Source organism: Lobosporangium transversale (assembly GCF_002105155.1).
Source record: "Lobosporangium transversale strain NRRL 3116 chromosome Unknown BCR41scaffold_14, whole genome shotgun sequence".
NCBI classification, from domain to species: Eukaryota; Fungi; Mortierellomycota; class Mortierellomycetes; order Mortierellales; family Mortierellaceae; genus Lobosporangium; species Lobosporangium transversale.
The window spans coordinates 743028-768238 of NW_019028992.1; the positions used below are offsets into that span (position 1 = coordinate 743028).

At 39.5% G+C, this 25211-nt stretch overlaps 9 protein-coding genes across 9 annotated transcripts; 5 read left to right on the forward strand and 4 right to left on the reverse strand.

Moving 5' to 3' along the window:
• Positions 1 to 355: 355 nt before the first annotated feature.
• BCR41DRAFT_304215 (40S ribosomal protein S22-A) lies at positions 356 to 1135 on the forward strand (the record flags this gene model as incomplete). Its single annotated transcript, XM_022020753.1, has 2 exons — positions 356 to 488; positions 876 to 1135. 2 exons carry the CDS (start codon positions 356 to 358, stop codon positions 1133 to 1135), a joined length of 393 nt encoding a protein of 130 aa, XP_021882450.1.
• A 280-nt stretch (positions 1136 to 1415) lies between these two features.
• Positions 1416 to 3306, reverse strand: BCR41DRAFT_351895 (ORMDL family-domain-containing protein). The gene is made up of 4 exons (XM_022023877.1): positions 3179 to 3306; positions 2819 to 2931; positions 2031 to 2182; positions 1416 to 1617 (listed from the first exon to the last, which is right to left on the reverse strand). The coding sequence occupies exons 1-4, from the start codon at positions 3273 to 3275 to the stop codon at positions 1464 to 1466; spliced, it is 516 nt and encodes a 171-aa protein (XP_021882451.1). The 5' UTR covers positions 3276 to 3306; the 3' UTR covers positions 1416 to 1463.
• A 409-nt stretch (positions 3307 to 3715) lies between these two features.
• On the reverse strand, positions 3716 to 5881 carry BCR41DRAFT_304196 (P-loop containing nucleoside triphosphate hydrolase protein; the record flags this gene model as incomplete). Its single annotated transcript, XM_022020750.1, has 8 exons — positions 3716 to 3772; positions 3886 to 4539; positions 4686 to 4928; positions 5044 to 5088; positions 5176 to 5317; positions 5408 to 5481; positions 5571 to 5582; positions 5717 to 5881. 8 exons carry the CDS (start codon positions 5879 to 5881, stop codon positions 3716 to 3718), a joined length of 1392 nt encoding a protein of 463 aa, XP_021882452.1.
• Positions 5882 to 10485: 4604 nt separating this feature from the next.
• Positions 10486 to 11124, forward strand: BCR41DRAFT_351898 (60S ribosomal protein L15; the record flags this gene model as incomplete). The annotated part of the gene is made up of 1 exon (XM_022023878.1): positions 10486 to 11124. The coding sequence occupies exon 1, from the start codon at positions 10508 to 10510 to the stop codon at positions 11120 to 11122; it is 615 nt and encodes a 204-aa protein (XP_021882453.1). The 5' UTR covers positions 10486 to 10507.
• A 1456-nt stretch (positions 11125 to 12580) lies between these two features.
• Positions 12581 to 13334, forward strand: BCR41DRAFT_421458 (cupin domain-containing protein). The gene is made up of 3 exons (XM_022030023.1): positions 12581 to 12882; positions 12989 to 13097; positions 13203 to 13334. The coding sequence occupies exons 1-3, from the start codon at positions 12708 to 12710 to the stop codon at positions 13249 to 13251; spliced, it is 333 nt and encodes a 110-aa protein (XP_021882454.1). The 5' UTR covers positions 12581 to 12707; the 3' UTR covers positions 13252 to 13334.
• Positions 13335 to 13575: 241 nt separating this feature from the next.
• BCR41DRAFT_385884 (Alg9-like mannosyltransferase family-domain-containing protein) lies at positions 13576 to 17090 on the forward strand (the record flags this gene model as incomplete). The annotated part of the gene is made up of 8 exons (XM_022027727.1): positions 13576 to 14121; positions 14230 to 14485; positions 14628 to 14787; positions 14927 to 15222; positions 15346 to 15546; positions 15654 to 15911; positions 16039 to 16626; positions 16794 to 17090. The coding sequence occupies exons 1-8, from the start codon at positions 13775 to 13777 to the stop codon at positions 17088 to 17090; spliced, it is 2403 nt and encodes an 800-aa protein (XP_021882455.1). The 5' UTR covers positions 13576 to 13774.
• A 355-nt stretch (positions 17091 to 17445) lies between these two features.
• Positions 17446 to 19019, reverse strand: BCR41DRAFT_395420 (hypothetical protein; the record flags this gene model as incomplete). The annotated part of the gene is made up of 7 exons (XM_022028729.1): positions 17446 to 17633; positions 17769 to 17870; positions 17959 to 18042; positions 18144 to 18209; positions 18320 to 18436; positions 18558 to 18825; positions 18927 to 19019. The coding sequence occupies 7 exons, from the start codon at positions 19017 to 19019 to the stop codon at positions 17446 to 17448; spliced, it is 918 nt and encodes a 305-aa protein (XP_021882456.1).
• Positions 19020 to 21157: 2138 nt separating this feature from the next.
• Positions 21158 to 21999, reverse strand: BCR41DRAFT_385886 (Mss4 protein-domain-containing protein; the record flags this gene model as incomplete). Its single annotated transcript, XM_022027728.1, has 3 exons — positions 21970 to 21999; positions 21644 to 21894; positions 21158 to 21508 (listed from the first exon to the last, which is right to left on the reverse strand). Exons 2-3 carry the CDS (start codon positions 21824 to 21826, stop codon positions 21158 to 21160), a joined length of 534 nt encoding a protein of 177 aa, XP_021882457.1. The 5' UTR covers positions 21827 to 21894; positions 21970 to 21999.
• Positions 22000 to 22242: 243 nt separating this feature from the next.
• Positions 22243 to 25186, forward strand: BCR41DRAFT_421462 (hypothetical protein; the record flags this gene model as incomplete). Its single annotated transcript, XM_022030024.1, has 5 exons — positions 22243 to 22591; positions 22781 to 23023; positions 23134 to 24124; positions 24238 to 24345; positions 24443 to 25186. The coding sequence occupies exons 1-5, from the start codon at positions 22386 to 22388 to the stop codon at positions 25181 to 25183; spliced, it is 2289 nt and encodes a 762-aa protein (XP_021882458.1). The 5' UTR covers positions 22243 to 22385.
• Positions 25187 to 25211: the final 25 nt, after the last annotated feature.

The window sequence follows — 25211 nt, forward strand, 5'->3', positions numbered from 1 at the left end:
ATCTTTCGAACTTCTTATCCTTTTTATTTATTTATTTATTTTTTTTTTGCCAAGAATAAATAAAATAAATAAAAAGGATGATGACAGCCACAAAGAGCTTATGATACATTGCAGAGCTCGGTCTTTGGGCCTTGACTGATATTTCTTTATGAATCGCTCCTGTATTAAAATCCAAGGAGATTGACACTCATATGAGAAAATCACGTTATTCACTTTTATTTATTTTTTTATTTTTTTTTTCTTTTCTTCTTCTTCTCTTCTACCTTTTGGTTTATTATGTTATTTTTATTATTATTATTATTATTCTGGGGGATTTTTATTATATGTATTCAGAAGCAAAAAAAATTTGTCCAAAATGGTCCGCATCTCCGTCTTGAACGACTGCCTCAACAACATCAACAATGCCGAGAAGCGCGGTAAGCGCCAGGTCTTGATCCGTCCTTCCTCCAAGGTCATTGTCAAGTTCTTGTCTTTGATGCAGAAGCATGGTACGTTTTAGTGTTTTTAATTCTTTTAATGTATTTTCCTTTTATTTTATATTTTTGATATCATTTGATTTGATTTTGTTTTTTAAGGCACCGGAGTATAACTGGATGTGTGGTGCTTGCAAAGATTATTGGTTTTTGCTTCTTTTTTCATCATGCATCTTTTAAGCCTTCGGGAGAACAACTACACTACTTACAAGCTGCGGGCATACAAATTTATTTATTATCTTTGTTTTCGTGGCCTGTAGCCTTTAAATAGTGGAGATATATATTTACATTACTTCTTTTAATGATTATTATTACTTTATTCATGAAAATGGATTGGAAATATTAATTTACAAATGTTTTTTTTTTTTTTTTAAAAAAAAAAAAAAAAAAAAAAAAAAAAAGGTTACATTGGCGAGTTTGAGGAGATCGATGATCACCGTTCCAACAAGATTGTTGTCCAGCTCATCGGACGTATCAATAAGACTGGAGTGATCTCTCCTCGTTTCAACATCAAGTTGAACGAGATTGAGAAGTGGATCGCCCGTCTCTTGCCCTCGCGTCAGTTCGGTTATATCATCCTCACCACCTCTGCTGGCATCATGGACCACGAGGAGGCTCGTCGTCGCCACACCGGAGGAAAGGTTTTGGGTTACTTCTATTAAAGAAAGAAAAAATAAACCAAGAAAAGAGAACCTAGTCTAGCGGTAACCAGTGGTACTCCCTCCCACCCTCTTTTTTTTTTGGATCCTATGAACATTATTAAAGAACAAAACTGAAGGCGGTTATACGCTTTACTAAACAGTCATTTGCTATCATATAATTTTATTATTTCGGTTTGTTGTTGGTAGTAATAAGTTGAGAAGTAGGGCTACGGCGTTTATTTTTCGGATGTATCAAAATTGAATGTTTGAGGTGTTTTTTTTTTTTTTTTTTTTTTTTTTTGCCCTGTTCGATCACAACCTTCTCCTTAGCCTTCACTGAGTCGCTTCTTTAGTCGGTAGTTCCTTCGACCTTCTGATTGATTTCAAAGAGACGAACTTGGTGCATAGATGGGAGTTTTGCAATCAGATTAATCACAGTGGCCACCAGATTAACAAAGAAAGCGAAGGGTGCATAGTGAGTGTAATGGGTGCTGAGCAAGAACCTTTTTTTAGATAAAAAAAAAAAAAAAAAAAAAAAAAAAGTGTCAAATGGCTTTTCCTTTGAGTTACAAGTAATAACATGGCAAGTTGGAAATCCTGCGGCAAAGAGTTGACTTTGCTCCTGAATGGCGTAGAGCCTCCACAACAAGATCAAGTGTGGGAATTGGTGCGCAATGCGCAACGTGCTATCTTGTTCTGCGATTGTCCAAATCTATGACTGCGCTCTTTTCTTTTTTTGACATACGGTTCCATTAGTTTCAGGTCTGCCTTGTCCTGCAAATGATAGCCGTCAGTATAAAAATAAAATTCTGGAATTGAGCAATCCTGTAACGCATCAAATCTCATAGCTCTTCCTGATCCACTTATAGCTGACCCATGCATAGTTGATTTTCAAAAAGAGTCATGTCTCACTTACAAAACGATGGGCACCGTGGTTAAATACTTTCTCGTTGCCGTGAACTGAACACCTCCATCGATCTGTTCCCACAGAGTAATTCCATCATATGCTCCTTGAGTGAAGATCTCGAATGGCACGCCTGTTACTGCATGGAACATAATATAGCTTCCCTATAAATGTAGCAATCAAATAAACAAAGAGGCAAAAAATGTTAGAAAAGGGTATAATACCACGCGATAGAACAAAGTCTAATAACAAGATAAGAAAAAAAAAAAAAAAAAAAAAAGTCGATTCTGAGATAAACTAGGATGCCCTCTCTCGCCCCTTCTTCCCAAGGAGTAAAATGGTAAAAGTAGTTTGGAGATACTTTGATTTTTTTTTTTTCCCGACCAGTATCCACGGGGGCACATCTTCTCTGTTCACTCGGACAAATCCATATTCCATGATCGACCTGAACCCTTAGTCCTGTCCAATCTAGTCCAGATTTCGAATGTCTGGTACACAGCTTAATAACAGAGCCATTTTTTTTTTTTTTGTTGGTCAATTCCTTCCTTGCAATATTCACGAAGTATATGACAATAAGCTGAAAAAAAAAAAAAAAAAAAAAAAGTCGGGGCTCCTGAATCGTATTACTCGATTTGGGCACCTGACCCATTAAATTTGCTCCCAGATAAAAATAATGTATCCAAGTTGGGATATAGAAAAGCGAGAGAAAAAAAAGCTCTCTCAATAAATGGAAAGCCAATAAAGAACGAACAACAAATAGGAAAAAAAATAAAAAAAAAAGTTGAATATGAAAAATTTACAATGTTGTAGGTGAGGTTGGTGAGGGTCCAGCTCAGTTCAGGTGAGATGCCTGGGATGATGTTGAAGATGAACTTGAGAAAGACAATCAGGATAATGTTGGTTAACCAAGCACCTATTAATTTTGAACACCATTCCAGTTAATGTCAGGATGCAAGAGTAATAAGAGTTAGGGTGGTGTAGACAGGCTTGCATTAATTTCAGTAACATCAGCCTTGAGCTCATTTGCTGTCAACTAGGGCCAGGCAATAACAGCTTTGTTTGAGAGAAGGAGGGAAAAAAAAAAAAAAAAAAAAAAAAAAAAAAAAAAAAAAAAAAAAAAGACATATAAAGGCCGAAAGGTCAGTAGGTAGATCATTTACCTTTGTCGTTGACCCAGGATGAGTTGAGGTTGGTTTGAGAATGTTGGTCGAGTGACTGAACATAGTCGGTTTTGTAGACCGATGCAAGCTTGGTCATGGTTATTAAGTTTTTTTTTTTTTTTTTTTTTGAAAGCTGATCTGATCCTTGAGGATATGTTGTGCAATAAGTATTATGTATGGTGACAATACCAAGTGAAATATGAAATGACACTGGCAGTTATGAATTTAAAAAAAAAAGGGGGGGGAAGGTAATAAAGAAACGAATGAAAGGTGTAGAGACAAAGTTGAGTGAGTTAACAAATGAATGGAAAAGATGAAAAGCTGAATGATGCATTAGAAAAGGGGAAAGAAGACTAAGTTACTGCGCGTCCCAAGTTCCTTTTTGAGCATAGTGACCCTGTCAATTTGCCCCACTTTTCTTTGTTTAGACAAATCTCAATCAATGTGCAAACCCATTTCCAAGTACAGGTTACAAACACGTTTCTTTTTAATGTTGCTACTAGGTTACAAAAAAAAAAGTAATAAAATACAAACATCTCACGCGATTATCTTGGACACTTTTCCTATTCCTTTGGTTCGACCCTCTCGGAAAATCTAATGATGACCATAAAGATCTGATGGTTAGGGTGTTTTTTCCTACCTTTGACTTTCTATGACAAATATTAAATAAGCAGTTCATAATCCCCTCCATGTAAAAATTGTATTACCAAACGAGCTCCGATTTTTAGATAGGCAGGCTGAAGGAATTGGAATCGGACAGTGGCACGGTCTCCTGTACGCAAGATTTGATCGGGTTTATCCATCGCCAGAACACGTGCTGTTTGGCGAACAGCACCGCAATGCAACATGGCTTGATACTTGTGGCCGATAGTGGTAGAATGGTACAGCACAAGGATCTCAGCTTCAAACTCTCGACATCCTCGAGGTGGGGGGGTTGTTTCCTTGTCCAGCATTACCATTCCTTTTCGGATAGTGGATCGACGCACCTTCTTTAATCCGAAGGAGGCACTTTGGCCCGCACAAGCTAAAGGAACATTTAGTCGCTTGCGCTGAATACTCTTGACGGTCACCATTTGAAACGCTCCATTGCCATCCGGTCCAAGGTACAGCTGATCACCCGCATGAACAATTCCGTTCATGACCACTCCACTGACAACAGTTCCAACAAAGGGAACAGAGAAAGTGTCCGTAATCTGATACTCAACAGGCTCATCCTTATTATACTTTTGACTGATAGGTAATACGTTCAAAAAGTTTTTGAGTAAATCTAGACCTTCACCAGTAACGTTACTGACTTGGAAGATAGGGCAGATACGCTCACTAACAAAATTGCCTGCTGTAACCACAACGTCCTCATGCGACTAAATACAACAAATCAAATCAATACGGGATGGTAAACAAAACTTTTTCGATTAGATCCAAGATCTTTGGTTTTAAACATCGAATCCTTACAAATACGTGAAAACTAAAAAAAAAAAAAAAAAAAAAAAAAAAAAATCGGTGTTACCTTGACAAACATGGGGATTTTTCGGCATCCAGCAGACTTGAGAATCTTCGTTAGCTGCTTTACTGTATTCTCTAATACGTTAGGCGGGCACATGTCGATCTTTGTGATAACAACCAGGACAGGAACACCCAGAGCTAGTGACAAGCCAAGATGTTCTTTGGTCATACCAATAATTCCAGCGTTGGATCCAACCATAAGCATCACGAAATCAGGAGCGCATCCAGTCATACCAAACACCGTAGTCTATCGCACGCAGAAGAGAAAAAAGGAATTATGTCTTAACAGCCCTGCCACGCTTACTTTTTTTTTTTTTTTTTTTTTTTTTTTTCCTTTAATCAAAATTGTGATATCGCCTTACCTTGAGATATCGCTCATGTCCAGCAAGATCAATAAATGACAAGACCTGAGGTCAAATGAAATGTCGCTTATTAATAAGATATACCTTACAGTTATATAAAAAAGAACAAAAAAATATACCTATATGCCTTACTTTAGCGGCTTTTCCGCAGATTTCGTCCCAGGGAGCATTCCTGCCGTTTACCAGGGTAGAAACAGGCTGCGATTTGGCATCAAACCCCAAAATTTCCATACCTACGGACGATGTTCGGCCGGAATCAATCTCGTGTTTATGTCTAAAAGGGATCAACGTCAAATGGCCCTTAGCAGACAAGGATTGGATCTTTTGATGCTATGAAAAAAAGAATGAGCTACGGATATCTTACCGGAACAAATTGACTCGTGCCTTTCCACGTCCATCATCAAGGACGCCTTTAGTAAGGACTCCTAGCAAAGTAGACTATAATAACATCATGGTGTGTTAATTACTTGTTCAGCTCTGTCAAGGCTATAGAATATATGGCCGTCAAATGGAAGCAACAAATATACCTTTCCGGCATCCTGATCGATTTGCGGAGCATAGCGATAAGAAAAAATAAAAAGACATATTAATATCAATATCTCTTCAAGATCGATCGAGCTAAATATAGGAGGTGAAAAAAAAAAAATCGCTACAACCGAGCAATTATACATACAACGTTTCCAACGACAGCGACGCGAAGCTCCAGTAATTCCTCAGCTGATTTGGGTACTTTTCGAATCATGACATAGGATGTCTTGCCCGTTGATTGATCAGTACTATCGCCTGTTGCTCCCGATGTTGACTCTGGTAGTGATGGACCAGAGTTCTTCTCGAACATAATAGCGACTTCAGCGCCAATAGCAGAAGCAGCTGTCCGAACAGTTGAGAATGCAGTCTGATATTCGGTCTCTGTAAGGTTCATAGGAGCACCATCCTCTATTTTTATAAAAGGCAGAAATATAGGAGACACGACAAGATTACATTGGGTTAACTTTCAAAAGATTTTTCTTTCTTTCTTTTTCCTTCTCAAAAGAAAATAATTGGATTAGGATTAGGATTGATTCATCAAGACTAACCTTCGATTCCAATCTCGAAGAGGGCCTCGCCAGAGCCCTCTCGTATCCTTGCTGCGAGCAAATTCTGAAGTGATTCCAAATGAGACTCTGTAGGATTAAGAAGTTGCTCCTGTAATGAATAAAGAAATATAATAGATTGAGTGATACAGTACTTTGCTGTTTTAGCGCAAATGAACAACCAACCACCAGTTGCCATGGATGCATTTTATGTGAGAGCCCTGTGAAAAAAAAGATGATGACCACATTTCCCCCTCGCGCAAAATATGCAAGTAATAGAGAGGAGAAAGGGCGCAAAGTCTAGGACTTTTTTATGGGACAATGGGCTTAGTAATGGTCACGAAGGTTCTCCGATGTCCGCTAATTGGCGAGTAGGAAAAGTAGAAGGAGGGGAAAAGCAAGGCAATGACCATTACCTTTAATGAGAGATCTTTGATGCCACTTCTTTGAGCCTCGAAACCAGCGAGGGGATCGTCAATATCATTCAAATCAAAGTCGTTGATGTTTAATGAGCTAGTTCCTTCAGTTGTATCAGCATCTATGGAGGTGACAGTGCTATCCTTAGCTAAGTTCATGGCATTGAGTTTGTCAACTATTGATGTGGCTGTAGCATCCTGGGGGGAACCGGAAGCGTGAGGTATTGAGTGTTCAGCTGATTTGTTTCCCCCTTTGACGTCGTCCTTCTTCAGCATGCTTGAGAGAGAGAAATGGATAGAGAAATAGATAGTCGGGTCAATTTGCTTTATTCCCCAATTGTTCCTGAAGGAAGGACTGGTAGCTGGGTATGAATGTGTTTTGTTTGCAAGCGGCTACTTGAGTTCTTTGTTTTTTTTTGTTGTTGTTGTTTGGAAGGTAAGAAAAGCGGCCTTTTATAAAAAAAACGAATGAGAAAAAAAGTGAATGGGAGGGAGTCTGAATGGGCTGCATCAACAAGACGCTGACTGTTGTAAGCGCGATTCTAGATGAGGCGCAGCTGAACCTTTTTTTTTCCCACTTACGATTTGGACCAAGCATGAGACAAAGTATTCTTTCTGACAGTATACAATATGTGCCCATGTACTCGCTCCAAAGGTGGAGGTTGGATCAGAGTCACTTTAACAAATCTGCATTAGGATTGAGGTTCATTCGCATGAGGCTGAGCACTTGTTGGATTCTGCTTGTTGGTTAATAGCATTCACAGAGATAATATCTTTCTTCGCACGGTCAAGCTCTCACCTGTAAGAGTCAGGAGGAGGCGCATTCGATTTGGTTTCTTCTGACTCACAATCACCTTTTTTCTTTAGTAAACTAGAAATAGCAAATAGACCTAGGTGCATGGATCTTTAAATTGTTTCTATGGGCTTCTTTTTTTTTTTTTTTTTTTAATATCTTGCTTCTTGACATGTTTTTCTTTTTTTTTTTTTTTTGATAACAAGGGCTCACGATTCTTGACATGTTTTTCTTTCAGAGGAAACACTTAAATCTATGACAGATCGTCGGTCGCACAATTCATTGCAACACTTCGGAATATGGTGATGTAAAAAAAATTCACTTGAAGTTGCAACTACACGTGAACATGAAATTTGTACAGGTTTTTCTATTCAATAGCTCGGAAGGCTGGTAAGCCTGGCCTAGTGGCTAAAACTTCCCTCTCTGTAGAGGAGGGTCTGGGTTCCAAGCCCGGAAGATCCGTTTTCTCTTGGATCAAAGCAAGGGACAGAGAGGTATGGCCTCCAACCTGAGTATGGAGCAGGTTAATTTCGCTTTGTACTAACCCAGTCTTTGCATCGTCAAAAAATGTAACCGTACCATAGATTAGAGAAGAGTCCTTAGTAGAAGAAATTGTTTATTCGATGCACACCACTACCAAATAAACCTTTCAAGGCTTTCTTCTAAGCCGGCAATCTGCCCCTGGTCTCTGACAGCAACTTCCCTACTGTTTTATCTTAACAGACAACAGGACCTTTTGGATGCCGAAGATGGCCTTGAAACTTCCAAACAGACCTATCCGCAGCTCTATCTAGTCTTGCTGAAAGAGAGCTTGAGCTGGAAAATACAAAGGTGAGCATGCACGCCAGGAGGCCAAAGCTGAAGTTGATAAAGAACTATCCAGTCACTCTGACTCGATTCGAGCTGCTGTAGAATACCAAGGATACCCTTATCGACTGCGATCGTGCACGCCAGAAGGCCAACTGCATGTTACTTGGCTCCCATGCGTGGCATACATGATGCAACTTTGCGTCAAAAAGTCCATTGCTAAGTCGAAGATGTGGAGTCCCTGTTGGAACAAGCCCAAAAGCTGTCAAGCTTGTTGCAGACCCCTAACGGCAGTGTGTACCTGAAAGTAGCGCAGAAGTCCTTAGGGGTAATTGAACTTAAAAGCGTAGGGATACACTGAGACGCGCTGGAATTCCTACTACATCATGGCCGAGCGCATTGTAGTTTTGTCCGAGGCCGTCGCAGAAATGATGGGAATACTTGACCAGCCAGATATCCCACCAGAAATGAAAAGGTTCTGGAAATCTAATAGAGACACTTTTCTTTGTGGTGACAAGGTCAAGCAACTCAAAGAGGTAATCGAGGTCCGATCCGCAATGGCTTTCACAGAGACGATGAGCGGCAAAGGTCCAGTTGTGCCGGAGTTATACCCAATGATCCACTCCATCATAACAGAAGAGTAAGAGTGATGTTCCCGGGAGCCACAGCTCTCCGTGCGGAGTTCGTCAGTCGTCTGCAAAAGAATTTTGATCTGGATAGCATACTAGACGCAATTCTGATTAGAAAATCCTTGAACCCTGCGTTTGCTCATCATCGTTTGTTCCAGTATGAGAACCAGGACGACGCCGCTAATGATGCCAGTGCGCCAAAAACCTTAGCTATCAAAGTTAGGAGCTGATACACGATGGTCAACAACGGATACTAAGAAATATGCGCAACTCTACTCTGATCCCCTAAGCCCTGAGGCTCTTGGCCGGCACTTGAAGTTTAGTATCGCTGAATACAAGATACTAATGGAAAACATACCGGAGGCTTGCTCAACATACAAAGCAGAGCCAGAGACCTGGTGGCGCCACAGCCACCGCACTGCGAGCTACTTGGCGCCCACTGCCCGCGCGTATTTGAGTGTCCAAGCCACGTCTGTCGCAAGTGAACGGCTTTTCGGCGACGTAGGGTATCTTCTCAGCGATAAAAGAGCAAACTTGAGCACTTGCGTCTTTACGAAAATGGTTCTATACAGGTCAATTCATAAAGTTTTGCAGTCAGGAAAAAGATTTGCTCTTGTGTCGGGAAATATATAATTTCATTTATTAATTATCAATTAGAGATTCTCCTTTTCCCAGTGACTTGAACTGATGTACACCCCTCCCAATGACTTTCTGAGTAGGACTTTCTATTCTATTTTGATTCAATCGCGACCACAGAACGAGAAATATATTCTGAATGGTTTTTTTAAGTCGCCTTCGCGTCTCAATTCAATCGTATTCTAAAAAATAGTAAAGTCAATGGGAGGGGGGTGTACATCAGTACGAAACACTGCCTCAAAGTTTGTCGATATGCTACACTGCCAGCAAAGTCTAGGGTTTAATTTTCAATCACATGACCCATCCATCCCCAAATGTAGGAATTGAATGATCTTTAAGTTTTTTATTTTCACACACAAAGGTATTTAGGAGACAATATCGAGTGGATGAATCCGGACAACTTATCGTTGCAATTATCCATCGATCCATAGATAAATGAAAAGCGACTCAACTATCTAACACTTTCTACATCAGCAATCATTTATTTGATTTGGACTGGAAAACAAGAAGAAAGATCTCTAATGTTATCGTGGAGAAGTCGCCAAACCCTTGTCTTTACGCATGGTTATATCATACACGCTTTTTATTTTCTTGGCGCCAGTTTTTTTTTTTTTTTTTTTTTTTTTTAGACCAGGAGAATCCAAAATCAACTTTATCACCTATGGGAGCTGATATTTTATGATAGTTATGGTTCTCAGTCTGATGAAAAGATGTTGGAATGAATGTAGTTGATCAAGGATGTCTGGATTTTGAATGAACAGCGATTCCAGGAATTGGTGCAATTAGCTTTTTTTCTGCAATCGATAATCTTACTGGAAGAAACAGAAAACTTGATCAGCTACTTGACTCACACATCTTTTCATCAACTGAGACTCGATGGCACTGTAGAGGAATATTAGCTTCCATTTGAGATAAACTAGATTTTTGGACCCAACGATGCAAGGATATAATATGATCATTCGTGGAGATACTCAAACGGGATATTAGGGGAAAATATCCGTGGAAAACATCTTGATTATCAGCTGCGAGATCAATTGAACTCAACACTTTTGCATATACGTTTTTTGTTGTTCTTGTTGGCGTTACGACAATCAATCGTTTAGACTAAAAATGGGAGCCTACAAGTATCTCGAGGAGTTGGCCAAGAAGAAGCAGTCTGATGTTATGCGCTTCTTGCTCCGCGTTCGCTGCTGGGAGTACCGTCAGTTGAATGTCATCCACCGCGCCTCGCGCCCCTCGCGCCCTGACAAGGCTCGTCGCTTGGGATACAAGGCCAAGCAGGGATATGTCATCTACCGTATCCGTGTCCGCCGTGGTGGTCGCAAAAAGCCTGTTCCCAAGGGTGCTACCTATGGCAAGCCTGGTGGACATGGTGTGAATCAGCTCAAGTACCAGCGTTCGCTCCAGGCCACTGCTGAGGAGCGTGTTGGCCGCAAGTGCGGTAACTTGCGTGTCCTCAACTCGTACTGGGTCAACCAGGATTCGACCTACAAGTACTTCGAAGTCATCTTGGTCGATCCCTCCCACAAGGCCATCCGTCGCGATCCCCGTATCAACTGGATTGTCAACCCTGTCCACAAGCGCCGTGAGGCTCGTGGTCTTACCTCAGCCACCAAGAAGAACCGTGGTCACGGCAAGGGCCATGGCTTCAACAAGACCATTGGCTCTGGTCGCCGCGCCAACTGGAAGAGACGCAACACCCTCTCTCTCCGTCGCTACCGTTAAAGTATCCTCCTTTCTTTCTTTCTTTCTTTTTTTTTTTTTCTGGAATTGGGCATCTACTTGATCGTTTTCTTTTTATTTTTGACTTGCCATCTCAGCTGAGTCGTTTTCATATCTGGAAATAAATGTTTAATGTGTTCTCCAATATACTTTCGAAAACGAGCATTACTGGAAACCATGTTTGATGGCAAGTCCAGTTGCACTATGGACAATTCATATGAGATGGATGCAAACCAATTTTTGATTGGTGATTAAGGAGTTCTTTTGCGAACATGTCAAGCATACTTGCTCCTCAACACTTGATATATTTTAAGTAGAAATGATCTTTTAAATGATGCATTATTCAAATAACATATGGTGCGCTTTTTGCGATAGGACGATACACTTGAAGAACTGGAGGAAATGTATGGCCCAGTATTGTTTTGCCTCATTGGCTTTGAAGGTATCATTAGGTGTTGTCGCCGAGGAAGGGTGATATTCAGCGAACTGATAAGCCTCAAATATGATTCTCCAGCAGATATCGATTGGGTGTAGTTGAACTTTTTTGGCGAAGGCTGGCATGTTTACGTGCTCTGCGCTATCTTTTAATAGGGATAACACCCATTGGGATTGCTTGTTGAACGAGCTGTATGTCAGTTTGATAGTGAATCTCATTTCGTCAATCGTTGAGTAAATGTCATAATGTGATAATCAAAATATTTCCAGCCAAGAGAGACGCGCCCCAGAGCCAGAGATTCTTGACCACCAGTCCGCACCTCAGTTGGGCCGGCAACCCTATTCATCACTGACGAATGGTAAATTGCCCTGCCTCAAGAAAGCAATGCATTGGAAAGGTGTTTGTGTTACTCTTGTACACATCAAATATCAAATGTTCTCCTTCACAGATCGCGTCTACAATGCACTAGAGATTTAAATTGTGAAGCTCTGAAATCAAGAATGTGAAAAATATTCAAAAGGTTAAAGACTTTGTGCATCAATACCCCAGCTTGCATTTTTCTTGGTCTTTTACCCCTGCTTGACCCATTGGGCTTGTTGTCCTCCGCTTGAGGCAACCCAGCCTTTCCTTTTATCTAATCCGCTGGATTTTGCTCAACCTTCCCTTACTTTCCATAGCTTCAGTAGCAGCTGTCGTCGCTGTCGTCGTTGTCCTCCTCATTGGTTCTTTAGGCTTGCTTCCTTCTCCCTGATATGACACAGAGATTGAAGCCATATAAACCCATCAAGCATATGAGACTTTTTTTTTTTTTTTTTTTTTTTCTTCTTTTCTTTTTCTTTTTGTAAAGCAAGGTAAGAGACCCAGTCCATAAAGTCGATATCATTTATCGCGAACATGGACGCTGCTGCAACAAGAATTGGCGGCGGTCCAATCATTTCCCTTCATTTCCAGCCATTGAGAAAAGTAAAAAAACGAGTTTAAATCATTGACTCCTCCGCTCCGCTCTTCACAAAATCCCGCTGCGTACTCTCTCCACACATCTTTTTTTCTTTTTTCATCTTTCATCTTTTCCCTTTCACCTTCCCTCACCTACACCTCCGCCTTTACTTCTTATTTTCGATTTCAGTTTCCCTAGAAACAAAAATTAATAAAATGAAGATCACTTCCCTAGAGTCCTTACCTGTTGCCTATGTCTCTCACGATTCAAAAGTAGAAAAAAAAGTCCTTTTGAAAAATGGGGAAGTGCCTCATGTCACCCAACTAGCTGTAGCGACACTGAAACCAGGCGAACAAGCATCAATGCATCATCACACAGACATGACTGAGAGTACGAGAATCTCGTTTTTTTTTTTTTATCATTTTCTATAGAAAGAAACAGGTGCCTCTGTGGTTACTCATGTTTTATTATTATTACTATTTTTGTTCAACAATAGCATTTCACTTTCAGTCCGGATCAGGAGAGATGGAGGTTGATGGCAAGATCTTTAAAGTCAAAGCTGGTACAACTGTCACGGTCTTTCCAATGGAGGCACATGAGATCAGGTTAGGAGCATCAGAATCAATTTCACATTCTTCATTCTTCATTTAAATGTAGCTTGCAATGTGGAGTTTCATTCATTAACAAGTGTTATAATTTTATCCTATCAGGAACAATGGGTCCAAGGACTTGGTCGTAATTTACTTTGGAATTGTCTGATCCCTCAGGACAGTAGGGCATTTCTTGATAACGGTTGCCCGACATTTATATTTATATCCCCTTCATTAATTAATAAAAAAACCATACATTTCAATTGTCCTACATTCTCTTTTTTCTGTGTTCCTGATCCATGCATCCTGGCATGCTCCCATAGGCTTGGAAGGGCTCCCTTTCTTTCCCTCTTGAAGATTATTTTAAGCTCCTCACAATATATTAGCTCGTACCACGCACGTTCGAGGCATTGCATTCATCGCATCGCATTGCATTGCATTGCATTGCATTGTTTTTTTTTTTTTTTTTTTTTTTTTTAGTTTTTTATTTTTTATTACAGTACATCTTGACGACTCACTCCTCTTTTGTCATGACGACTCCTTAAAACCACAAGCCAAGAACCCAAAGACTAGAACAAGAGAAAAGCGATACCCCGATTTTTTTTTCTTCTTTATCTTTCAATACCACCCTTTCTTTCTTTCTTTCTTTCATTTCCACAAGAAAAAAACAAGCTAAAAGAACCACGCTCACAATGTCAAATTCAACAGCAGGAGCTCGCCTGCGTAATAGGCATGAAACAAAAGCATTAGATCACATTTCAGGAAGCAAGTCCACAGAGACAACCAGTACATTAACGGCTACAGAAACAGATATTAAGCAAACCATCAGACACAGGAGTCATGCCACCACAAATGATCATAGCAATGGAAATGGAAATGGAAATGGAAATGGAAATGGAAATGGAAATGGAAACGGGCATGGACAATCATCCAAACTTAATGGAATCTTAACAGACAAGAGAACTACAGCATACGAGCGCGATAATGACCAGGACAGTAGTGGCAGCGAAACAAATGAAGAGACCAATATTTCTCTACAGTACGTGAAGTTTTTTTTTATTACTGCTTTATTACACAAAGGAAGTTTTTGACTCGAACTCATTTTATATCATGCTTTTTTTTTTTTTTTTTTTTTTTTTTTTGGTAGAGATTGGCCATACTGTCCATCTTTTTCGGTTGCATTCAAGGTATTGTTTCTTGTACGTGCCTTGGCAGCGACTTATTCCAACATCTCGGACTGCGATGAAGTGTTCAATTTCTGGGAACCAATGCACTATCTTCAATATGGATCAGGATTGGAGACATGGGAGTATTCACCCGTCTATGCTATCAGAAGTTGGGCTTACATTCTGGCCAATGCTTTGCCTGCAGAGATCGCTCGTCTTGCTTTGAGTGCCAACCGTGTAAGATATCTTTGGGCCTTGTTGCCTTTTCGTGTGTGTGTTCCCTAGTTTGTCGGAGGAATTGGATCTTTTTTTTTTTTTCTGTAAGATACCACTGTATTAACCTCTTATTTTTTTATTCGTTCTTTTCTTAATATAATAGCTTCAAGTATTTTTTATTTTGAGGATCATCTTGGGGGCACTATCAGCACATTGTGAAGCAACACTTTACAGAGCAGTGGTGGAGGAAGTGGATCCCAGGATAGGGCGGTATCTTTTCTTGGCCCTTATCAGTAGCGCAGGAACATGGATTGCCTCCAACGGTATAGTTACTTTGATCAGGCATCATGGAATTTCTACTTTAACCACTCATTTTCGTCTACAGTGAAAGAAGGAAGTTTATCCGAAGCTGACTTTTTTTTTTTCCCCCCTTCTTCTGACTATATGATGAAATCAAAACAGCATTCTTACCGTCATCGTTTGCCATGTATACCACCATGCTCTTCTTCAGCCAGATGCTTCAGTCCCCAGGCCAGCATTCATCAAAGAGAACATTTTGGGCCATCTTTTGGGTTGGGTTAGGTGCACTTCTTGGTTGGCCTTTTTCTGCTGCTGTGGGTCTACCGTTTGCACTCGAGGAATTGCTAATTCATAGCAGGGATCATAGTAAAAAGAAAACAGTCAGGTTCAGGGATTGGCGCGTGATGCGGCTGGTCCGTCTCACGACATTTGCAATCATAGTGCTGGGATGTGTATTGGTGAGTTTTTTTTTTTTTTTTTTTTTTTTTTTTTTTTTTTTTTTCTTTTCTTTTTTTATTGAGTGTCGTTTTGTTTTGATCCTTTCTATCGCGGTGATTAAATTACAAAATCTTCTATTATAGATCCCGATTATGATCATTGATCATTACTATTACAAGAAATTGGTTATTGTCCCACTCAACATTGTTCTCTACAATGTGTTTGGAGGTGAAAATGTTGGACCTGACATTTTCGGTACAGAGCCCTGGTGGTTTTACATCTTGAATGGTCTCTTAAACTTTAATATACTCTTTGTTGCGGCCCTTGCCTCCTTCCCAATGTTGGTATGTATTAACATGTGGATGGCAACCTATCATTTAGTTATTCTCTTAGCTGCAATATGCATGGTCATGTATTGTTTACTGAAGCAAAAAAAAAAAAACAAACTTAGATCTTTGCGTATTTTACCATCCCACACGTGCTTCCAAACCCAGCTACTAGTTTGAGGATTAAGAATCCACTTCTTTGGTTCACACTCAAGATTTCGCCTTTCTACCTTTGGTTTGCCATATTCACAGCCCAACCTCATAAAGAAGAGCGCTTCCTTTTCGTCGTATACCCATTGATCTGTTTCAATGGTGTCTTGACCTTGTATCTGGGCCAAAAGATTGTACAATGTATACTCGATCGATTTGTCACGCGAACCAAGGTAGAAAACTAACCTTTTTGTTCAATTTCGGCTACAGCGTTTGTAGCTTTTTTTTTTTTTTTTTTTTTTTTTAATTGTCCATTCACTGACAGACTTTTTTTTTTTTTTTTTTATATAAAATTTGTAGACGGCAGCAATACACAAGTATTCTACTGGTTTAGTTTGGGTCATTCTGATTGCATCAGCACTCATCTCAATGTCCAGGATCGTTGCCCTGTATGACCATTATAATGCACCTATTGAAGTTTACAGGAAAGCATTTGATCTTGTCAAAGTTCCAGAATCAATCAGTGGTGTTGTTAGTATTGAAGGAACTGCTGCTGACCCATTAGTTCTGACGGATAAATCCACCGGATCAGGAGAGAAAAAACAAAAGGAAAAAGTGGAAACGATTCGAGTTTGTGTTGGAAAGGAATGGTACCGGTTTCCTTCACATTATTTCCTACCTGAAGGTGCAAAGCTTGGGTTCCTCAAGAGTCATTTTGATGGACTGTTACCGGGAGAATTCATAGAGATGAACGCCAGTAGTCGTACGGAACATTTGGGAGAAGAAAAAGAAGGATTTGCAACTTTGCTTAAAAAGCCCTCTGCCACAGATGGTAAGGAGCATCAACCTATGCGACTTGACTGGCGGTGGAGTGCAGAAAGACGACCAGGAACTTCACATACTCCTAAGCTAATGAACAACGAAAACAAGGAGGTTCATGAGCATTATGTAAGTTTTTTTTTTTTTTTTTTTTTTTTTTTTTTTGATAATCTTTTATCTTGTAAACTATGGATTGCTTTTTTTTTTTTTTTTTATTTTTATTTTTTTTTCTAACTCTTCCCCTTCTCCTCCCCCCCTCCTCCCTTTTTTTTTTTTTTTTTTTTTTTTCTAAAAAGATCTCCTTGGATCAATGTGATTACTTGGTAGATTTGGATTATAGTGGCCGTTATACTGAAAGCGGCGGAGAAGAAGGAGAAGATCCGATTGAGCGACGATACCTGAAGGATAAAGATCATTGGGAAAGACTATATTGCAAAAGATTTTTGGATACACAGGTTGGAGCGGGTCGTAATCGATGGGTGCGAGCGTTCTGGATGCCCGACAAAATCACACTTGCTTTGACAAGAGGACAGCCAAAGGTTTGGGGCGATTACTGTCTAGCACGACGTAAACCCACCACTGCAACTGCTTGAAGAAAAAAAAAAAAAAAAAAAAAAAAAAAAGAGAGGATTAGTGGTGATGATATGCAGATATAACACAAGCAATACAGCTTTTTTTACAATATACGCATACGAATACACATATATGAAGGATTTACTAGATGCCAATTTGGTGTCTGACCCGTTTATTTCTCATTAATAAAAACAGCCTAAACTCGTCACCAGCTTGAGATTGATGTGCAACTTGGTTAATATTGAAAGTTACTCTTACATATTGGGTATAAAAGATTATTTTTAACTTTTAATAATTAGTCAAGATAAATTTGAAAGATCAAAAATAAAAAACAAAAACGAAAAAAAAAAAAAGGTAGTTTAATTCCAGTTAAAGCTAGTTGATGTGGAGGGACTCCAAAGCTTGTGCTTCGTCTTCTTCCTGAATGGCCAAATCCGCGGCATAGAGTCGTAACTCTGTGATCATTTTAAGAAGACGGATTCGTCGTCCTGTAGAGGTTACTCCCATATCCTTGAGGGTATCGTGCGTCAATTCCAACAGAACATCACCGGTGATGTCGTGATCTTTTTATTTTTTTTTTAACAAAGAAAAAGAAAGAAGTTTTAGTCCAAGGTGAATACAATGTTGGGAGGCAGTGAAGCCCTTTTTTTAAATGAGTTGTATCAACTAGGGGGGTTTTTTTTTATTTATTTATTTACCTTTGAAGATTTGAACAGTATCTTCATATCCATTGCTCTTGAGCCATTGACCAGTGGTATCAACAGTCCAATTGTGCACATGTCCATCCAATCCCTTCAAAACTGTAAAAAAAATAAAAAGGGTTATTCTCAGGATTACGGTATTTTTTAAAAAAATGATTTTTTTTTTTTTTTTTTTTTGGTTCTTTACGTTCTGCACCATTGGTTAAAGGGAATTTCGCGCGAACAGCTCTGGCATGGTTCAGTCGTTGAAAGTTTTGAGCAGTTGTCGGTGCTAAAGAAACATAACAAAGAAGAAATTGATCAATTACTGTACTATACACCACTATCACCTTTTTTTTTTTTTTTTTTTTAAATAAAAAAAAAAAAGCTTACTGATAAGGTTCTTGCCAGCAGAAACCCATGACGATGCTCCAGGCGGCAACTCTGCCATTGCATTTTCTGTTAAAGAATCAAAATAAATGAATAAAATAATAATAATAATAATAAAAGATTAGAGAGAAGGCATTACAAGGGATTGAACTAAATAAAAGAATAAAAGTGCCATTTACCATGCTCTCCATGACGATCCATGCCTCGCGCACAAATGAAAAGACTGATATCACGCAAGATCTCGAGCATATCACAGTCGGTGTATTGGTTATCAAAGATAGCATTGGAATCACCTACTTTTTGTTAAAATGATAAAAATAAAATGAGTCTTTTTTTTTTCTTTTTTTTTCTTTTGTACAAGCCCATGCGACTTTAGTTTCCTTTTCCTTTCCCTTTTCCCTTTCTTTTCGAACGCACCAAGAGTTGAGGTACCTGAATCAGAAGAATCACGCCTATGGAGGATACTAGCTCGACGACTCGCTCCACGACTGATAGTACTGGCGTTGCTGCTAAGACCATGACGATTAGGGAAAACCTGGAGTCGAACTGTTCCTTTGCGTCCCTTGACAAGGTCCGAGTTGACGAGGTCCTCGAATTCCTCTGCTCCACTGATCGTGCACAGATCACCGTCCATGTCCGTGTACTTGACCGTGAACTCGTTCTCGAGTTGGAATGTGTTTTGGAGCTGATGTTTTATGGCGAATAGAGTAATTTAAGGTTAGTAACGACAGATAATAGAAACCTTTTTTTATTTTATTTTATTTTATTTTTCTTGATCATTTATACCTTCTTTTTAAGATCATGGTATTTGATTTGCTCAATGTCGATCGACAATCGTCGGCAGTCATCATAATGCCATGCCTTCACTGTTGCGGTCATTTTCGGATAATGAAAGAAAAAAAAAAAAAGAAAAAAAAAAAAGTAGGGAGAGGAGGGTGTAAGGTGAAGAAGGAAGGAAAATGAAAAGAAGAAGAATAGGTATATACTCTTAAAGAGGAAGAGATCAAACAAAAAAAAAAAAAAAAAAGAAAAAGAAAAAGAAAAGGAATTCAATCTTTTAAAAAGAAGAATAAAAAAAAAGAAAAGAAGTTCGTAAGGATAAGGTAGGGATATGAAAGGAGAATGGTGTTGTAATTGGAGTCGTTAAAACAGCGTTCGTCAATTGAAAAAGATAGTGATCACACAAAGCAAGAAAAAAAAATGTCTAGAACGTTAGGGTATAAAAAGCGTTAAAACATAAATGGGTAGCGGATTTGAGGAGAGTAGAGGGGGAAAGGAGGATGCGAAGGAGGAATGAAGGTCGTTAAAGAGAAAGACAAAAGACAGAAATTCAGGAACCAAAAAAAAAAAAAAGGAAAAAAAAAAAAAAAAGAAAGAAAAAAGAAAAAGGAAAGCTTTGTCTGTCCCCGTTGGACCCCTTTATATTTCATGAGGAATGAAGGATCCTGATACATATCCCCGACTTCATCCCCCTTTCACCTTCGTCTGTAGCTCTTGCTCCTGCTCTCCCTCTTTCTCTCTTTTGTTTTTGCTCTCATGGTCATTCGTTCATTCGTTAGCACAGGGCAATAATAAGTAGAGTAGATCAGATGCCACGATGTCCCAAACAAAAGAAACAGGGGCAGATGGCATTTGCGCACGCACCTGTGCTTATAAAATGTTATATAACATCATCAATGGTCCCTATTCAATCATGCATGCCGCCAAAAACACAAAAAAACATGCGCGCATGCACATGGGCTTGCAATGAACATAGGGGGTGTAACAGCTATATTGTATAAATATATATATATATATAATATAAATAATAAAGCAAATTAAAATAAATAGCCACGGCTCATTCACGAGCAGATCACCGGATCACAATCGCGTGGATCGACTGATCATTCCTCTCCTTTGTTGTTGCGCGTGTCTTTTTATACATGTTTGATATGGATTAATAGCCCTTTGACCCTTCCACTTCTTTCCTCTCCTTTTGTTCTCCCTTCCTCCCCCAGCCTTTTTGCTCTGATTCGATTGGATGACCAAAGCATTCTAATCTATGAATCAGTTGCAGGCTCAACTACTCCTCCTTGAATCAATCCCATGCCTAATGTCGTGACCAAGAAGAAGAAGAAGAAAAAAAACCTTTTTTTTCATTTCATTCTTAGCTTGATTGACTATAGCCATGTGGAATGAAGAAAGTATGATATGTATATATACACAAACATATTTATGAATGGATTTATCATCTTTGTCAGCTTTGATGATGGAAACATTCACACGATAAAAACAAATGAAACGGAAAACGGGAAACGGGAAACGGGAAACGAAAGATAGAAGACAGAAGTTAGTTAACTTTAGTATGACAAAGCAAACATAAAACACATTTAAAGAAAAAAACAAAATGAAATAAAATAGAGATTGGATAAATCACCATCCACCACAAGTGACAAACATCAGGACCACATACGAGGAAGTGTTGGTTACTACTTTTTTTAAAAAAAATGATGGGGTTTGGCTCTTGTCGACTGTTCACAATGTGGTCTGACCGCAAAGTTTTTTTTTCATTTAAAAATAATATCACACGCCTTGCAGATGATGATGACCCATTTCTTTAAGTCACTTGTCCCTCCACTTCTTCATCTTTCATCTCCGTTTAGTAGCCTGACTCTGCCCTTGGTTCGAGCGCAGACTTGAAACAAAAATATCTACAAAATCTCTATCCTCCTGACAACCGTGCCCCAACCGTACTGATATTATGGGGAACGTGATAGGGGGGAAGGGAAGTATGGAAGTATTAGGTCAAGTTTGATCGGAGTTTCTATTGTATAGTTAAATAGTATTCTTTTTTATCTATGTGTCTGACGCGTTTCTTTTTTTTTTTTTTTTTTTTTTATATTTTTTTTTTTTTTTATATTTTTTTTTTTTTTTATATTTTTTATTATAACTATTATATATAATACCTATTGCTGATAACTATTTCTGGGGAATATCTTCCTATCTCTTTTTTTTTTTTTTTTTTTTTTTTTTACTTTTCAAGACCGATCATGGTATCGTAATCTATTCAATGCAATGAGGTATTCCTTAGCGGCTCCACTAGCACTGGTGTCATGGTATCCTAATGGTCCGATATCACAGTCTGCACAAGACAAGAACTGAATCCCATTCGGTAATTTTTTACTGAAGCCAATGTTTTCAAACGACATCATGTTGGTCACTTTCCAAAAGGATTGCAATTCCTCTTCCGTTGTTGTTGTCGTCGTTACTGTCGTCTTCTCTGATTCGTCGCCATCTGTAGTATCGTTATTGATTACATTTCCTTCTGATTCCACCTCCTCAATGGTTGAAACGGCTGCATCCAACAATGGGAGTTTTGGTAGTGCCAACTAAAAAAAATATATATATTTTTTTTTTAAAAAAAATTAATGCTTGTTGTAAATCATTAAAAAGATAAATAATGTCATATTGTCCTGGGAGAGCTTTTTTTTTTATTTTTATTTTTATTTTTTTGGCTTTATTACCTTGCTTTTCTCTCGCTGGACGAGTTCTGCAGCGGAAGCAAGGAGTATTTTACAGCGGCAGCTTTCCTGGGGACAATAGATGTCAAACTTGTTGACCTGTTTCTCTGCATGGGTTTCAATGAGATCTTGTTCATCTGGGAATGCTGAATATTCCTTGCCTGGATTCCTCGTTGCGGTAGCCATTGTGATGTGTTACTGTCAAAAGCTGCAAGTCTGAAAAGAGTGAGAATAAAGGAACAACAGTGGGCGAGGTAAGAAATTGAGCTCCTGTTTCAATGTAGTTAGTGGCTTTGCACCCCATATTTACGCATAAGGCAATTGATCAGGTTGCTTAGAAAGCAGAGGGCCATGCATGGTAATTTTTGGATAGAAGAAAGCTAAACGCTGAACTGATGAAGAAAATACAGGCTAACGTTCTTTTGGATTCCGGATGTTGTCACCATTCTAGGATTCATATTGCCACGTGAGAAAGCCGCTTTAAAAAGTGCCGGATTTGATCTGTAGACAATTCTCCGGTAACAAGTCAAGAAATAATAATTCCCCGCTCGGCTTGTCCAACTCTTCTTTCCTTTCTTCTTTCCTTCCTTCCTTCCTTCCTTCTATAAATTTCTCTTCACCGCTTTTTTTTTCTCTGTTTCTTCTTCCTCCTTTTCTTTGTCATCTTGTTTACTATTTTCTCCATTTCTGTCAACTCACTCTTGCATTTTGCATATCTAATCTGTTAATATAATATTTAAGAAAAATGGCCACAGACTTGGAAAAGTACACGGAACAGGCCACGCTGCCTTTTTCCTCCTCAGAGCTCGGCGCGTTTCACCGCTTCCATGCATATAACTGGGATGGAGATGAACATTTCCAAGCTGGCCTCAGAACTATCACTCAGGCACAACCATTACCACCGTCTCTCTCGGAATTATTGAAAATGAAGCAGTATTACTTTTCAACGAGGTAAAAGAAGGACAAAAGAAAAGTAGTTCATTTCTCTCATTCCATTCATACATGTTCATGAGTGCGCAGAATTGGAGTATGGAGTGAAATGCCATGGGTTGCTTGCATGCATTCGTTCTCTCTTTACTCTCTTATAAAAACAAAACTAAATTATTTTAAAAAAAAAAAAAAAAAAAAAAAAAAAAATAGGCTCGGTACACACATCAACTTGGATAATTATCTGTCCTGGAGGAAACATCTGGAGAAGCCGTCTGATGACCCTAATGTTTTGATCTTCAAGCGATTCGACGAATATGACTTTGATAACGATCCTAGATTTCAGAGTGGACTACCTAATATTGTCAGTCAGCTTGTCAAAGATGGAAAAAGTACGTTGGATAAGGCTGCGCTTCAAAAGGAGATGACTAAGGCCAAAGCTTTTTATTACGCTAGGTAAGAAGATCGCACCATGATGCCTAGCCGAAGTAATCTCGTTTCAAGCCTCGAGCTTTCATCCACTCACTTATCTTCTTCATTCATTCTAATAACTTTGGATCAAATAGATTCATTGAGCTCTTCGATTTCCCTGCATACTTGAACTGGAAAGAATTGGAAAAATCACAGGATGGACCTGCCTGTCCGTTTGCACATCTCTGGCAGAACAAAAGCGAGGGCTCCTCCAGTGAGCTCGCAGAGGACGCTCAAAAATTCCTGACCACAACCGCCCCAGTCTCTACAGGCGCACTCCAAATTCACATCCATTCACCAGCTACAAAAAACGTCTGGACTGGTGTTCGATTAGCCAAAATGAATCAAGCCATCTCTGATGCGAATGATAAGGACACTATCACCTCTATCTTATTGACTGCAAACAGCGGAGCCCCTACTCAGGATCGGCGTGATCCAGAATCCTTGATTGTCACCAAAGACGAAAAGTGGTTCAGCGGAGGTCTTGTAACAAGCGGATCAACAGAAATGCAGGATAAACAAGATCCCGCAAAGTTCAAGGAGCTGCAACGACAATATTTCAGTGTCGTGGATCAGCTTACTGCCATCAATTGCCACCACCATAAGCCAGTAGTCTGTGTAGCAGATGGGATAGTATCTCTATCAGCTGCATACCTTGCTTTTGGTTCAGGAGGACAACGTGTCATCACTGAAAATGCAACTCTCTCATTTACACCTTTGAAAGCGATCGAGCTTCCACCTAATGAAGCTCTTAATCCCTTTGCAGGATTGCATCTACTTGCTCAGATTCAGACACATGCCAAGTCTGACAGTGGCGCTCGCTCGCTACCCAAGAATATTGGTCATTATCTCGCATTCTGTCCGGACAATATCCTCCGCGGACCAGATTTGCGCAAACTTGGGTTGGCAGATTTTTTCATTTCATCCTCAAAGAAAAATGATATTGAGAAAGCTGTACTTTCTGTTGCGGGATGCCCACCTCCACACACAGTACAGGCTATCCGAATGGCTCTCAACGCTGAGGTCGTGTACCCTGGTCCTCCAAAGATTGATGTTTGGCGATCTGAGATCAAAGAGTGCTTTGATGTAAGTTTTTTGCTTTCGAGCACAGATATATGCGTAGTTATGTAACATGCTATTGCTTTATTTAGCAGTGTTGCTAAACATCCTAAACTTTTTTTTCTCCTTAATATTTCTAGGATGCGGCTTCCTTGGATGATGTTGTCACCAAGTTGGAGAAGTACAACAACAATTGGTCAAAATCCATCCGAGAATATATCGCATCATTGGAGCCTGTCTTTGCCAAGGTACAATATTGTTATAGAAGCTCCTTGCACTCATGTACACGAGTCCTCGCATTTAAAACAAAACACCTGACTTGGTTTTATATTATTATTGCTCTAGCTTCTCTTTGAGGCTATTACTAAAGCATCTGAAATGGCCTCTTTCCAAGAACGTGCACGCCTCGAATACCGACTGAATGTGCGTTATAAGGATTATCTCTTATCAAAAGATACAACTGCTGAGGATGATATCAAGGACTTGCAGGTATTCTTTGAACCGATTGAAGAGGAGGAGTCAGAGTTATTCACATTCCCCTTTACTGAGTGGATCAAAGAACATGGCAACGAAAATGAATTCACGAATACTGTCAAGACGAACGGTAATAGTATTGAAGAGCAGGATGCTACACAAGCCTGCCCATATCTTCGTTCTAAAACTGATGGTGACAGGCATACTGCAATGCCATCTGATCATCCGACTATTATAACCGGAGCTGAACTTAATGATCCAGAGGCTGTGAAGACATGTCCATTTTTATCTGCGAAAAAATCGGGGCAGGACTCGACAGCATCAAATAGTACAGGTGTCGGTGTGCCTGATGATCATCCAAAAATCCCGGGTGTAGACTTTTCAGATGCGAAGGCAGCTGAGGCATGTCCATTTTTGGCTGCAAAAAAGGCCCAAGATGATGATGAGAAGAAGGATCTGCAGCCCGTAACAGCTACGACTAGTCCTACCACTGTTACTACGGCGGTATCCTCTACAGTTCCTAATGACCACCCTGTGATCCCAGGTGTTGACTTTTCGAATCCAGCAGCCATGGCTTCGTGTCCATTTTTGGCCTCACAAAAAACCAAATAGAACGTAAAATAAAATTTTTTTCTTTGTT